Here is a 14,464-nt window from a genome sequence, read left to right as displayed (position 1 = left end):
TGTGAAAACACTTGTATTAATGTGGTGGAATTTAGAGAGACTATCAGTATTTAAAATGTATTTTTGTGTTTTTATATTATCAGCTTTTGAAGCCCTAGTCCATTAAAGTAGTTGTGTTCATAATGTAACATTCCTTAGGACTTGGTTCCTACACAAATGCTGGTGGTTGGACTAGTATTCAGTACTTCACATCTTTAAGTGAACATTAGGATCATGCAGAGAAATTATTAAACATGCTATTTCTGACCCCATCTCAGGCTTTTAATGCTAACTCTAGGGTGGGATCCAAGGATCTACATTTTTAATAAGAAAACATAAAAATTATATCCAAGTTTGCCTCCACTTGTGTGTTTTATTGTGGTCTTTAACACACCAGGAACTCTCTATAATTACTAGCTTCTTTTTAATGCTACTATTTATTTTAATCTTTTTTCTACTTTATTCCTCAGCCTGCAGCAAAATGGATTCATAAGCTGCTTTAAAGAACAACTGAGCACTTCATTTCACAGAATGGCCTTACCATAGTTAACAATAGCTACTCTCAAATGAGCATTTCTACTTCTGTGGAACTGTAATAAATAAAAACAAGTCTTCTGTGAGCACAAGGAGTTGATTTTTTTACATGTAATTTATAAAGGTGATGTATAGAGGTGTATGATTTTTTTACTAGAAGCCTGATCTACTCAGGACAAAGGTTTGCAGCATTTTACATCACTTCACTTTGGAAGCTACTTCTGTGTTCAGGTTGTAACAGCAATGTTCTTTGGGATTCTCTTACATGTTCTGTTAAATTTCTGTTTTACTTTATATTTAGAAAAAAATAAAGAAAATGGAAAGAACCAGATCTTTCACACCATTAAAATAAACAGAGATATATGTAGATTATAATCCCCACCACCCACATACATAAAAAAAATTCCAAATGCTATCATTTATCTTTAAAAATTTCTTTAGTTTATTTTTTAATGATAAACTGCAAGTGACCATAGGAGGATAAAATATGCTTATCAATCATTATACAAATTCCTATGAATATGCTTTTCATATTCCTTCTGGATGTGGAAGGAAAGATACATGCATGCATCCATGCATGCATATAGACATACAATTACACTGTATTTCTTGTAGTTGCTCTTTCTTCCTGACTTTTCTCTTTCAAACCAGACTTTAGACCATCTTTAGAAATGCACTTTGAGAGGCGGTCCTAAGATAGCAGGGGAATAGGACGGGGAGACCACTTTCTCCCCAAAAATTCATCAAAATAACATTTGAACGCTGAGTAAATTCCACAAAACAACTTCTGAATGCCAGTAGAGGACATCAGGCACCCAGAAAAATCAGCCCATTGTCTTCAAAAGGAGATAGGAAAAAAATAGAAAAGATAAAAAGAGAGACAAAGAGGTAGGGACGGAGGTCCATCCCGGGAAGGGAGTCTTAAAAAAGAGAGAAGTTTCCAAACACCAGGAAACACTCTCACTGGCGAGTCTGGCAAGCCTTGAAGCCTCAGAGGGCAACATAACCGGGAGGAAAAATAAATAATTAAAACCCACAGATTACATGCCCAGTGCCCAATGGTAACTCCCAAGGGAGAAGCAGTGCAGACGCCTGCATCCTTCACTAGTAAGCGGGGGCTGGGCAGGGAGGTGTGGGCTGCATTGCTTAGAGTAAGGACCTGGCCCTGAATGCCCCGAGGGCAATCTGAGGGAACTAACTTGGGATAGCAAACCAGACTGTGGGATAGCAAACCAGACTGTGGGATAGTTACCCCACAAAAAGACAAAAAGCCCTAACCTAAGACACCGCCAGGACCGCTCACAGAACAAAGGACTGACTAGAGCTAGCCGGCTGCAGGCTGGCCCATCCCCCACCGGAGACAGGCAGGCAAGGACAGCCAGAGCCGGAAGGGGGCAATTACAGCGCCAGAGAGGCATCATCTACCGAACTGCAAGCAGGCTTTGCTGCTAACCAAGATTTCTTGGGATACTGGATGGTCAACATCTGCCTGAGAAGGTGCACTGGTTGTAAACCCAGAAAACTGAGTGGCAGGGACGGGGCAGGTGATAAGTCACACCGACCACGTTCACCAAACACCTGGTCACCTGAGCTGCTCGGACTGGGGAAGGGCACAAAGTGCAGGCCTAACCAAATCTGTGTCTTTGTGGAGTACCCGAGTACCTGAACACGAGTGGCTTAGACCTGGGAAGTGCATGCAACCCAGGGTTGGCGTCAGACAGTTCCCAGCATAGCAACCTAGAGCCTAACAAGTATAGACTGGGAAAGTACACATGCCATGATGGGGGCAAACCCAGTGTGGCCAAGACACTACAAGCACTCCCCACAGACACCAGTGTTATTTGTTTGCAGCGTTCCTCCCTCCCCACAGCAAGACTGAACAAGTGAGCCTAAAAAATTGTCCACCCGAACACAAAGAACAAATATTAAGAGCAGGAAGGGAAAAACAACAAATAACACACAAGGGGACTCCCATAAGGGTAACAGCTGATCTTTCAATACAAACTCTTCAGGCCAGGAGGGAATGGCAAGACATATTTAAAGTGATGAAAGAAAATAACCTACAGCCCAGACTACTGTACCCAGCAAGGATCTATTTCAAATATGAAGGAGAAATCAAAAGCTTTACAGACAAGCAAAAGCTGAGAGAATTCATCACCACAAAACCAGCTCTCCAACAAATGCTAAAGGATATTCAACAGACAGGAAACACAAAAAGGGTGAATAAACTCGAACCCAAAACAATAAAGTAAATGGCAACGGGATCATACTTACCAATAATTACCTTAAACGTAAATGGGTTGAATGCCCCAACCAAAAGACAAAGTCTGGCTGAATGGATGCAAAAACAAGACCCCTATATATGTTGTCTACAAGGGACCCACCTCAAAACAGGGGATGCATACAGACTGAAAGTGAAGGGCTGGAAAAAGATATTCTATACAAATAGAGACCAAAAGAAAGCAAGAATAGCAATACTCATATCAGATAAAATGGACTTAACATAAAGACTTTGAAAAGAGACAAAGAAGGACACTGCAAAATGATCAAATAATCAATCCAAGAAGAAGATATAATAATTATAAATATATATGCACCCAACAGAGGAGCACCGCAATATGTAACACAAATGCTAACAAGTATGAAAGGGGAGATTAACAATAACACAATAATAGTGGGAGACTTTAACACCCCACTCACACCTATGGATAGATCAACTAAACAGAAAATTAAGAAACACAAACTTTAAATGATACAATAGACCAGTTAGACATAATTGATATCTATAGGACATTTCACCCAAAAACAATGAATTTCACCTTTTTCTCAAGCACACACGGAATCTTCTCCAGGATAGATCACATCCTGGGCCATAAATCTAGACTTGGTAAATTCAAAAAAATTGAAATTTTTCCAAGCATCTTTTCTGACCATAATGCAGTAAGATTAGATTTCAATTACAGGAGAAAAACTATTAAAAATTCCAACATATGGAGGCTGAACAACACGCTGCTGAATAACCAACAAATCACAGAAGAAATCAAAAATTAAATCAAACTATGCATGGAAACGAATGAAAATGAAAACACAACAACCCAAAACCTGTGGGACACTGTAAAAGCAGTGCTAAGGGGAAAGTTCATAGCAATACAGGCATACCTCAAGAAACAAGAAAAAAGTCAAATAAATAATCTAACTCTACACCTAAAGCAACTAGAAAAGAAAGAAATGAAGAACCCTAGAGTTAGTAGAAGGAAAGAAATCTTAAAAATTAGGGCAGAAATAAATGCAAAAGAAACAAAAGAGACCATAGCAAAAATCAACAAAGCCAAAAGCTGGTTCTTTGAAAGGATAAATAAAATTGACAAACCATTAGCCACACTCATCAAGAAAAAACAGGGAGAAAAATCAAATCCATAAAATTAGAAATGAAAATGGAGAGATCACAACAGACAACACAAAAATACAAAGGATCATAAGAAACCACTATCAGCAATTATATGTCAATAAAATAGACAACGTGGAAGAAATGGACAAATTCTTAGAAAAGTACAATTTTCCAAAACTGAACCAGGAAGAAATAGAAAATCTTAACAGACCCATCACAAGCACAGAAATTGAAACTGTAATCAGAAATCTTCCAGCAAACAAAAGCCCAGGTCCAGACGGCTTCACAGCTGAATTCTACCAAGAATTTACAGAAGAGCTAACACCCATCCTACTCAAATTGCAGAGGAATTCCAAACTCATTCTATGAGGGCACCATCATCCTAAAACCAAAACCTGACAAAGATGCCACAATAAAAGAAGCCTACAGGCCAATATAACTGATGAACATAGATGCAAAAATCCTTAACAAAATTCTAGCAATCAGAATCCAACAACACATTTAAAAGGTCATACACCATGACCAAATGGGCTTTATCCAAGGGATGCAAGGATTCTTCAATATCTGCAAATCAATCAATGTAATACACCACATTAACACATTGAAAAATAAAAGCCATATGATTAATTCAATAGATGCAGAGAAAGCCTTTGACAAAATTCAACATCCATTTATGATAAAAACTCTCCAGAAAGCAGGAATAGAAGGAACATACCTCAACATAATAAAAGCTATATATGACAAACCCACAGCAAACATTATCCTCAATGGTGAAAAATTGAAAGCATTTCCCCTAAAGTCAGGAACAAGACAAGGGTGCCACTCTGACCACTACTATTCAACATACTTTTGGAAGTTTTGGCCACAGCAATCAGAGCAGAGAAAGAAATAAAAGGAATCCAAATTGGAAAAGAGGTAAAAATCTCACTGTTTGCAGATGACATGATCCTCTACATAGAAAACCCTCAAGACTCCACCAGAAAATTGCTAGATCTAATCAATGAATACAGTAAAGTTGCAGGATATAAAATCAACACGCAGAAATCCCTTGCATTCCTATACACTAATAATGAGAAAACAGAAAGAGAAACTAAGGTAACAATTCCATTCACCATTGCAATGAAAAGAATAAAATACTTAGGAATATATCTACCTAAAGAAACTAAAGACCTATATATAGAAAACTATAAAATACTGGTGAAAGAAATCAAAGAGAATACTAATAGATGGAGAAATATACCATGTTCATGGGTTGGAAGAATCAATATAGTGAAAATGAGTATACTACCCAAAGCAATCTATAGATTCAATGCAATCCTGGTCAAGCTACCAACGGTATTCTTCACAGAGCTAGAACAAATAATTTCATGATTTGTATGGAAATACAAAAACCTCGAATAGCCAAAGCAATCTTGGGAAAGAAGAATGGAACTGGAGGAATCAACATGCCTGCCTTCAGGCTCTACTACAAAGCCACAGTCATCAAGACAGTATGGTACTGGCACAAAGACAGAAATATAGATGAATGGAACTAAACAGAAAGCCCAGAGATAAATCCACGCACCTATGGACACCTTATATTTGACAAAGGAGGCAAGAATATACAATGGAGAAAAGACAATCTCTTTAACAAGTAGTGCTGGGAAAACTGGTCAACCACTAGTAAAAGAATGAAACTACAACACTTTCTAACATCATACACAAAAGTAAACTCGAAATGGATTAAAGATCTAAATGTAGGACCAGAAAATAAGAACACGTGTACACCCGTGGCAGATTCATGTTGATGTATGGCAAAACCAATACAATATTGTAAAGTTAAAAAAAAAAAAAAAAAAAAACTTCTAGAGGAGAACATAGGCAAAACACTCTCTGACATACATTACAGCAGGATCCTTTATGACCCACCTCCCAGAATGTTGGAAATAAAAGCAAAAATAAAAAAATGGGACCTAATTAAAATTAAAAGCTTCTGCACAACAAAGGATACTATAAGCAAGGTGAAAAGACAGCCTTCAGAATGGCAGAAAATAATAGCAAATGAAGCAAGTGACAAAGAATTAATCTCAAAAATATGCAAGCAACTCCTGCAGCTCAATTCCAGAAACATAAACGACCCAATCAAAAAATGGGCCAAAGAGCTAAATAGACATTTCTCCAAAGAAGACATACAGATGGCTAACAAACACATGAAAAGATACTCAACATCACTCATTATCAGAGAAATGCTAATTAAAACCACAATGAGGTACCATTTCATGCCAGTCAGAATGGCTTCTATCCAAAAGTCTGCTGCTGCTGCTGCTGCTACTAAGTCGCTTCAGTCGTGTCCAACTCTGTGCAACCCCATAGATGGCAGCCCACCAGGCTCCCCCGTCCCTGGGATTCTCCAGGCAAGAACACTGGAGTGGGTTGCCGTTTCCTTTTCCAATACATGAAAATGAAAAGTGAAAGTGAAATCTCTCAGTCGTGTTCGACTCTTAGCGACCCCATGGACTGTAGCCAACCAGGCTCCCCCATCCATGTGATTTTCCAGGCAAGAGTATTGGAGCGGGGTATCCAAAAGTCTACAAGCAATAAATGCTGGAGAGGGTGTGGAGAAAGAAAAGGGAACCGTTTTCACTGTTGGTGGGAATGCACACTGATACAGACACTTTGGAGAACAATGTGGAGATTCCTTAAAAACCTGGAAATAAAACTGCCGTATAACCCCGCAATCCCACTGCTGGGCATACACACTGAGGAAATCAGAATTGAAAGGGACATGGACACTCCAATGTTCATTGCAGCACTGTTTATAGTAGCCAGGCCATGGAAGCAACCTAGATGTCCATCAGCAGATGAATGGATAAGAAAGCTGTGATACATATACACAATGGAGTATTACTCAACCATTAAAGAGAATACATTTGAATCAGTTCTAATGAGGTGGATGAAACTGGAGCCTACTGTACAGGGCGAAGTAAGCCAGAAAGAAAAACACCAATACAGTATACTAACACATATATACTGACCGGCGCACTAAGCGCAGGTGGCTGCGACGACCACCGCACTAAGCATGCCCAAGAGGAGCTACCCCATGTCTGAGGTCAGGGGCAGCGACGAGAGGAGTTATCTCATGTCTGAGGTTAGGGGCGGCAGCCGGGAGGAGCTACCCCATGCCCTGGTGCCCGAGGCCAGGGGCGGCGGCCAGGAGGACCAACCCCATGCCTGAGGCCAGGGGCAGCAGCCGGGAGGACCAACCCCACGTCCAAGGATCTGTGGCTGCGTGGGCGCAGGAGGGCCTAGAGGAGCTATCCCACGTTGAAAGTCAGGAAGGGAGGCAGTGAGGAGATACCCCTCATCCAAGGTAAGGAGCAGGGGCTGCGCTTTGCTGGAGAAGCCGTGAAGAGATACCCCACGCCCAAAGTAAGAGAAACCCAAGTAAGATGGTAGGTGTTGCAAGAGGGAATCACAGGGCAGACACACTGAAACCATACACACAGAAACCTAGTCAATCTAATCACACTAGGACCACAGCCTTGTCTAACTCAATGAAACTAATCCTTGCCCGTGGGGCAAGCCAAGATGAGCGGGTCATGGTGGAGAGATCTGACAGAATGTCGTGCACTGGAGAAGGGAATGGCAAACCACTTCAGTATTCTTGCCTTGAGAACCCCATGAACAGTATGAAAAAGCAAAATGAAAGGATACTGAAAGAGGAACTCCCCATGTCAGTAGGTGCCCAATATGCTACTGGAGATCAGTGGAGAAATAACTCCAGAAACAATGAAGGGATGGAGCCAAAGTAAAAACAATACCCAGTTGTGGATATGACTGGTGATAGAAGCAAGGTTCGATGCTGTAAAGAGCAATATTGCATAGGAACCTGGAATGTCAGGTCCATGAATCAAGGCAAATTGGACGTGGTCAAACAAGTGATGGCAAGCATGAATGTTGACATTCTAGGAATCAGCGAACTAAAATGGACTGGAATGGGTGAATTTAACTCAGATGACCATTATATCTACTACTGCAGGCAGGAATCCCTCAGAAGAAATGGAGTAGCCATCATGGTCAACAGAAGAGTCCAAAATGCAGTACTTGGATGCAATCTCAAAAATGACAGAATGATCTCTGTTCGTTTCCAAGGCAAACCATTCAATATCACAGTAATCCAAGTCTATGCCCCAATGAGTAATGCTGAAGAAGCTGAAGTTGAACAGTTCTATGAAGACCTACAAGACCTTTTAGAACTAACACCCAAAAAAGATGTCATTTTCATTATAGGGGACTGGAAGGCAAAAGTAGGAAGTCAATAAACACCTGGAGTAACTGGCAAATTTGGCCTTGGAATTTGAAATGGAGCAAGGCAAAGATTAATAGAGTTTTGCCAAGAAAATGCACTGATCATAACAAACACCCTCTCCCAACAACACAAGAGAAGACTCTACACATGGAGATCACCAGATGGTCAACACTGAAATCAGATTGATTATATTCTTTGCAGCCAAAGATGGAGAAGCTCTATACAGTCAACATAAACAAGACCAGGAGCAGACTCTGGCTCAGATTATGAACTCCTTATTGCCAAATTCAGACTGAAAATGAAGAAAGTAGGGAAAACCACTAGACCATTCAGGTATGACCTAAATCAAATCCCTTATGATTATACAGTGGAAATGAGAAATAGATTTAAGGGCCTAGATCTGATAGATAGAGTGCCTGATGAACTATGGAATGAGGTTCGTGACATTGTACAGGAGGCAGGGATCAAGACCATCCCCATGGAAAAGAAATGCAAAAAAGCAAAATGGCTGTCTGAGGAGGCCTTAAAAATAGCTGTGAAAAGAAGAGAAGCGAAAATCAAAGGAGAAAAGGAAAGATATAAGCATCGGAATACAGAGTTCCAAAGAATAGCAAGAAGAGATAAGAAACCTTCCTCAGCAGTCAATGCAAAGAAACAGAGGAAAACAACAGAATGGGAAAGACAAGAGATCTCTTCAAGAAAATTAGAGATATCAAGGGAACATTTCATGCAAAGATGGGCTCGATAAAGGACAGAAATTGTATGGACCTAACAGAAGCAGAGGATATTAAGAAGATGTGTCAAGAATACACAGAAGAACTGTACAAAAAAGATCTTCATGACCCAGATAATCACGATGGTGTGATCACTGACCTAGAGCCAGACATCCTGGAATGTGAAGTCAAGTGGGCCTTAGAAAGCATCACTACAAACAAAGCTAGGGGCGGTGATGGAATTCCACTTGCGCTATTTCAAATCCTGAAAGATGATGCTGTGGAAGTCCTGCACTAAATATGACAGCAAATTTGGAAATCTCAGCAGTGGCCACAGGCCTGGAAAAGGTCAGTTTTCATTCTGATCCCAAAGAAAGCCAATGCCAAAGAATGCTCAAACTACCACACAATTGCACTCATCTCACACACTAAGAAAGCAATGCTTAAAATTCTCCAATCCAGGCTTCAGCAATATGTGAACCGTGAACTTCCTGATGTTCAAACTGGTTTTAGAAAAGGCAGAGGAATCAGAGATCAAAGTGCCAACATCTGCTGGATCATGGAAAAAGCAAGAGAGTTCCAGAAAAACATCTGGTTCTGCTTTATTAACTATGCCAAAGCCTTTGACTGTGTGGCTCACAATAAACTGTGGAAAATTCTGAAAGAGATGGCAATACCAGACCACCTGATCTGCCTCTTGAGAAATTTGTACGCAGTTCAGGAAGCAACAGTTAGAACTGGACATGGAACAACACACTGGTTCCAAATAGGAAAAGGAGTATGTCAAGGCTGTATATTGTCACCCTGCTTATTTAACATCTATGCAGAGTACATCATGAGAAATGCTGGGCTGGAAGAAACACAAGCTGGAATCAAGTTTGCCGGGAGAAATATCAATAACCTCAGATATGCAGATGACTCCAGCCTTATGGCAGAAAGTGAAGAGGAACTCAAAAGCCTCTTGATGAAAGTGAAATTGGAGAGTGAAAAAGTTGGCTTACAGCTCAACATTCAGAAAACGAAGATCATGGCATCCAGTCCCATCGCTTCATGGGAAATAGATGGGGGAACAGTGGAATCAGTGTCAGACTTTATTTTTCTGGGCTCTAAAATCACTGCAGATGGTGACTGCAGCCATGAAATTAAAAGACACTTACTCCTTGGAAGGAAAGTTATGAACAACCTAGAAAGGAAATTCAAAAGCAGAGACATTATTTTGCCAACAAAAGTCTGTCTAGTCAAGGCTATGGTTTTTCCTGTGGTCATGAATGGATGTGAGACTTGGACTGTGAAGAAGGCTGAGAGCTGAAGAATTGATGCTTTTGAACTGTGGTGTTGGAGAAGACTCTTGAGAGTCCCTTGGACTGCAAGGAGATCCAACCAGTCCATTCTGAAGGAGATCAGCTCTGGGATTTCTTTGGAACGAATAATGCTAAAGCTGAAACTCCAGTGCTTTGGCCACCTTATGCGAAGAGTTGACTCATTGGAAAAGACTCTGATGCTGGGAGGCATTGGAGCAGGAGGAGAAGGGGACGACAGAGGATGAGATGGCTGGATGGCATCACTGAATCAATGGACCTGAGTCTGGGTGAACCCCGGGAATTGGTGATGGACAGTGGGGCCTGGCGTGCTGAGATTCATGAGGTCGCAAAGAGTCGGACACCACTGAGCGACTGAACGGAATTGAACTGAAGTAAACACATATATATGGAATTTAGAAAGATGGTAACGATAACCCTGTATGTGAGACAGCAAAAGAGACACAGATGTATGGAACTGTCTTTTGGAGTTTGTGGGAGAGGGAGAGGCTGGGATGATTTGGGAGAATGTCAATGATACATGTATATTGTATGTGAAACAAATCGCCAGTCCAAGTTCAATGCATGATACTGGATGCTCGGGGCTGGTGCACTGGGATGACCCAGAGGGATGATATGGGGTTGGGAGGTAGGAGGGGTTTCAAGATGGGGAACACATGTACACCTATGGAGGATTCATGTCAATGTATGGCAAAAGCAATACAATATTGTAAAGTAATTAGCCTCCAATTAAAATAAATAAATTAGGGGCGGAGCCAAGGTGGCAGTGGAGTAGGACGCGGAGAACACTTTCTTCCCCACAAATTCATCAAAAGAGAATTTAAACGTCAAGTAAATTCCACAAAACAACTTCTGAATGCCGGCAGAGGACATCAGGCACCCAGAAAAGCAACCCAACTCTTTGAAAGGAGGTAGGAAAAAATATAAAAGACAAAAAAAGAGACAAAAGAGGGAGGGACGGAGTTCCGTCCCGGGAAGGGAGTCTTAAAAAGAGAGAAGTTTCCAAACACCAGGAAACCTTCTCACTGCTGAATCTGTGCCAAGCTTTGGAAGCACAGAGGGCAACATAACAGGGAGAAAAAATAAATAAACAATTAAAACTCGCAGACTGCGAGCCCTATGGTAACTCCCCCAGCGGAGAATCAGCGCAGACGCCTGTACACGGCATTAGCAAGCGGGGGCTGGGCAGGGAGGCACGGCGCGGGCTGCATCGCTTAGAGTAAGAATCTGGCATGAATACCCTGAGCGCTATCTGAGTGAAATAATTTGGGCTAGCAAACCAGACTGTGGGATATCTACCACGCGAAAAGCCAGCCCTAACCTAAGACACCGCCAGGCCAGCACACGGAACAAAGGACTGAACAGAGATAGCCGGCTGAAGACCTTCCCCCTCCGGTGACAGGCAGCCAGAGCCAGAAGGGGGCAATCGCAGCCCCAAAAAGACATAATCTATAAAACTGTAAGCAGGCTTCTTTGCTAACTAAAACTTCTTGGGGGTCTGGACGGTCAACATCTGCCTGAGAAGGTGCGCCGGTTTTACACCCAGATAACCAAGTGGCGGGGAGGTGATAGGTCGCAGCATTGGCGCTCGCCAAACACCTCATCACCTGAGCTGCTCAGACCTGGGAAGAGCACAAAACGCAGGCCCAACCGAGTCTGTACCTCTGAGGACTACCTGAGTGCCTGAACCTGAGCGGCTTGGACCTGAGAGGTGCATGCAGCCCACGGCCAGCCTTGGATTGTTCCCGGCGGAACAACCTAGAGCCCAAGCAGTGTGGGCAGGGAGACTACACGCGCCATGAGTGGGGGCAGACCCAGTGTGGTTGAGGCACTGAGAACGCACGCCAGTGTTATTTGTTTGCAGCATCCCTCCCTCCCTCCCTCCCCACAGCGCGACTGAACAAGTGAGCCTAAAAAAAAAAAAAAAAAAAAGTGTCCTCCACCATCCCCTTTGTGTCAGGGCGGAAACCAGACACTGAAAAGACCAGCAAATGGAAGAAGCTATAACAGAGGGAAACGCCTTGGAAGCTACAGGCAATAGATTAAAACCCTGTGGTTACTACGGACTACATAGGAAGGGGCCTATAGATCTTGAGAAATATAAGTCAGACCAAGGAACTAGCCAAAAATGAACTGAACCCACAATACTCACAACAAAACCAGAGAAAGTCCTAGATATATTTTTACTATTTTTACGATCATTCTTTCTTTCTTTTTTTTTTTAATTTAAAAAAAAAAATTTAAGCCCTCTATTGTTCCTTTAATTTTCACTTTTATAACCTATTACTTTGCAAAAAAAAAAAGACCCTATTTTTTTCTTCTTCAGCAAACTTCATATATATATATATATATATATATTTTATAATTTTTTGACCTTTTTTTTTCCTTCTTCTCTTTAACATTGTATATCTGAAATTCCAAACTCTACTCTAGATTTTTAATTTATGCTTTTTGATATTTGATATCAATTTTGTACCTGTATTTTCTTTATAATTTTTGTGACATTGTTTGTTTTTGTTTGCTTGTTTTCTCTCTTTATTTTTCTTCTTTTTTTTTAACATTGTAATTTTGAAATTCCAAACTCTACTCTAGATTTTTAACTTTTGCTTTTTGGTATTAGTTATCAATTTTGTACCTGTATTTTCTTTATAATTTTTGCGACCTTGTTTGTTTTTCTTTGTTCATTTTTTCTCTTTCTTTCCCTTCTTCTTTTCCTTAACATCGTATTTTTGAAATTCCAAACTCTACTCTAGACTTTTAATTTTTGCTTTTATGTATTTGTTACCAATTTTGTACCTTTAAGAACCCAATCTTCAGGACCCATTTTTCACTAGGGAACGAGATTACTTGCTTGACTGCTCTCTCTCCCTTTGGACTCTCCGTTTTCTCCACCAGGTCGCCTGTATCTCCTCCCTAACCCCTCTCTGCTCTACCCAACTCTGTGAATTTCTGTGTGTTCCAGACGGTGGAGAACACTTAGGGAACTGATTACTGGCTGGATCTGTCTCCCTCCTTTTCATTTCCCCCTTTTATCCTTCTGGCCACCTCTGTCTCCTGCCTCCTTCTGCTCTTCTCCGTATAACTCCGTGAACATCTCTGAGCGGTGCAGTTGTGGAGTGCACACAAGGAAGTGACTACTGGCTAGCCCACTCTCTCCACTATTGATTCCACCTCATCTCATTTGGGTCACCTCTAACTCCCTCCTCCCTCTTCTCTTCTACATGTAACGCTGTGAACCTCTCTGAGTGACCCTCACAGTAGAGAAGCTTTTCATCTTTAATGTAGATGTTTTATCAATGGTGCTATATAGAAGGAGAAGTTTTGAGACTACTGTAAAAATAAGACTGAAAACCGGAAGCAGGAGGCTTAAGTCCAAACCCTGACTCCAGGGAACTCCTGACTCCAAGGAACATTAATTGACAGGAGCTCATCAAACGCCTCCATACCGACACTGAAACCAAGCACCACACAAGGGCCAACAAGTTCCAGGGCAAGACATGCCAAGCAAATTCTCCAGCAACAAAGGAACACAGCCCTGAGCTTCAAGATACAGGCTGCCCAAAGTCACCCAAAAACCATAGACATCTCATAACTCATCACTGGACATTTCATTCCACTCCAGAGAGAAGAAATACAGCTCCACCCACCAGAACACCGACACAAGCTTCCCTAACCAAGAAACCTTGACAAGCCACCTGTACAAACCCACACACAGCGAGGAAATGCCACAATAAAGAGAACTCCACAAACTACCAGAATACAGAAAGGACACCCCAAACTCAGCAATTTAAACAAGAAGAAGAGACAGAGGAATACCCAGCAGATAAAGGAACACGATAAATGCCCACCAAACCAAACCAAAGAGGAAGAGATAGGGAATCTACCTGATAAAGAATTCCGAATAATGATAGTGAAATTGATCCAAAATCTTGAAATTAAAATGGAATCACAGATAAATAGCCTGGAGACAAGGACTGAGAAGATGCAAGAACGGTTTAACAAGGACCTAGAAGAAATAAAAAAGAGTCAATATATAATGAATAATGCAATAAATGAAATTAAAAACACTCTGGAGGCAACAAATACAATAACAGAGGCAGAAGATAGGATTAGTGAATTAGAAGATAGAATGGTAGAAATAAATGAATCAGAGAGGATAAAAGAAAAAAGAATTAAAAGAAATGAGGACAATCTCAGAGACCTCCAGGACAATATTAAATGCTACAATATTCGAATCATAGGG

At 41.2% G+C, this 14,464-nt stretch overlaps 1 protein-coding gene across 1 annotated transcript in view; it reads left to right on the top strand.

Moving 5' to 3' along the window:
• Nucleotides 1-482, top strand: part of LOC129640078 (cylicin-1-like) — a 48,946-nt gene extending 48,464 nt beyond the window's left edge. Inside the window, 1 exon segment of the mRNA XM_055565326.1 lies at nucleotides 450-482. Within this exon segment, the coding sequence (XP_055421301.1) occupies nucleotides 450-482 (33 nt within the window).
• The last annotated feature ends 13,982 nt before the right edge of the window (nucleotides 483-14,464 follow it).

This window comes from Bubalus kerabau, chromosome X (assembly GCF_029407905.1).
Source record: "Bubalus kerabau isolate K-KA32 ecotype Philippines breed swamp buffalo chromosome X, PCC_UOA_SB_1v2, whole genome shotgun sequence".
Classification (NCBI taxonomy): Eukaryota; Metazoa; Chordata; class Mammalia; order Artiodactyla; family Bovidae; genus Bubalus; species Bubalus kerabau.
Note: the sequence above shows the minus strand (reverse complement) of the source record. Positions and strands in the feature narration are given on the sequence as shown.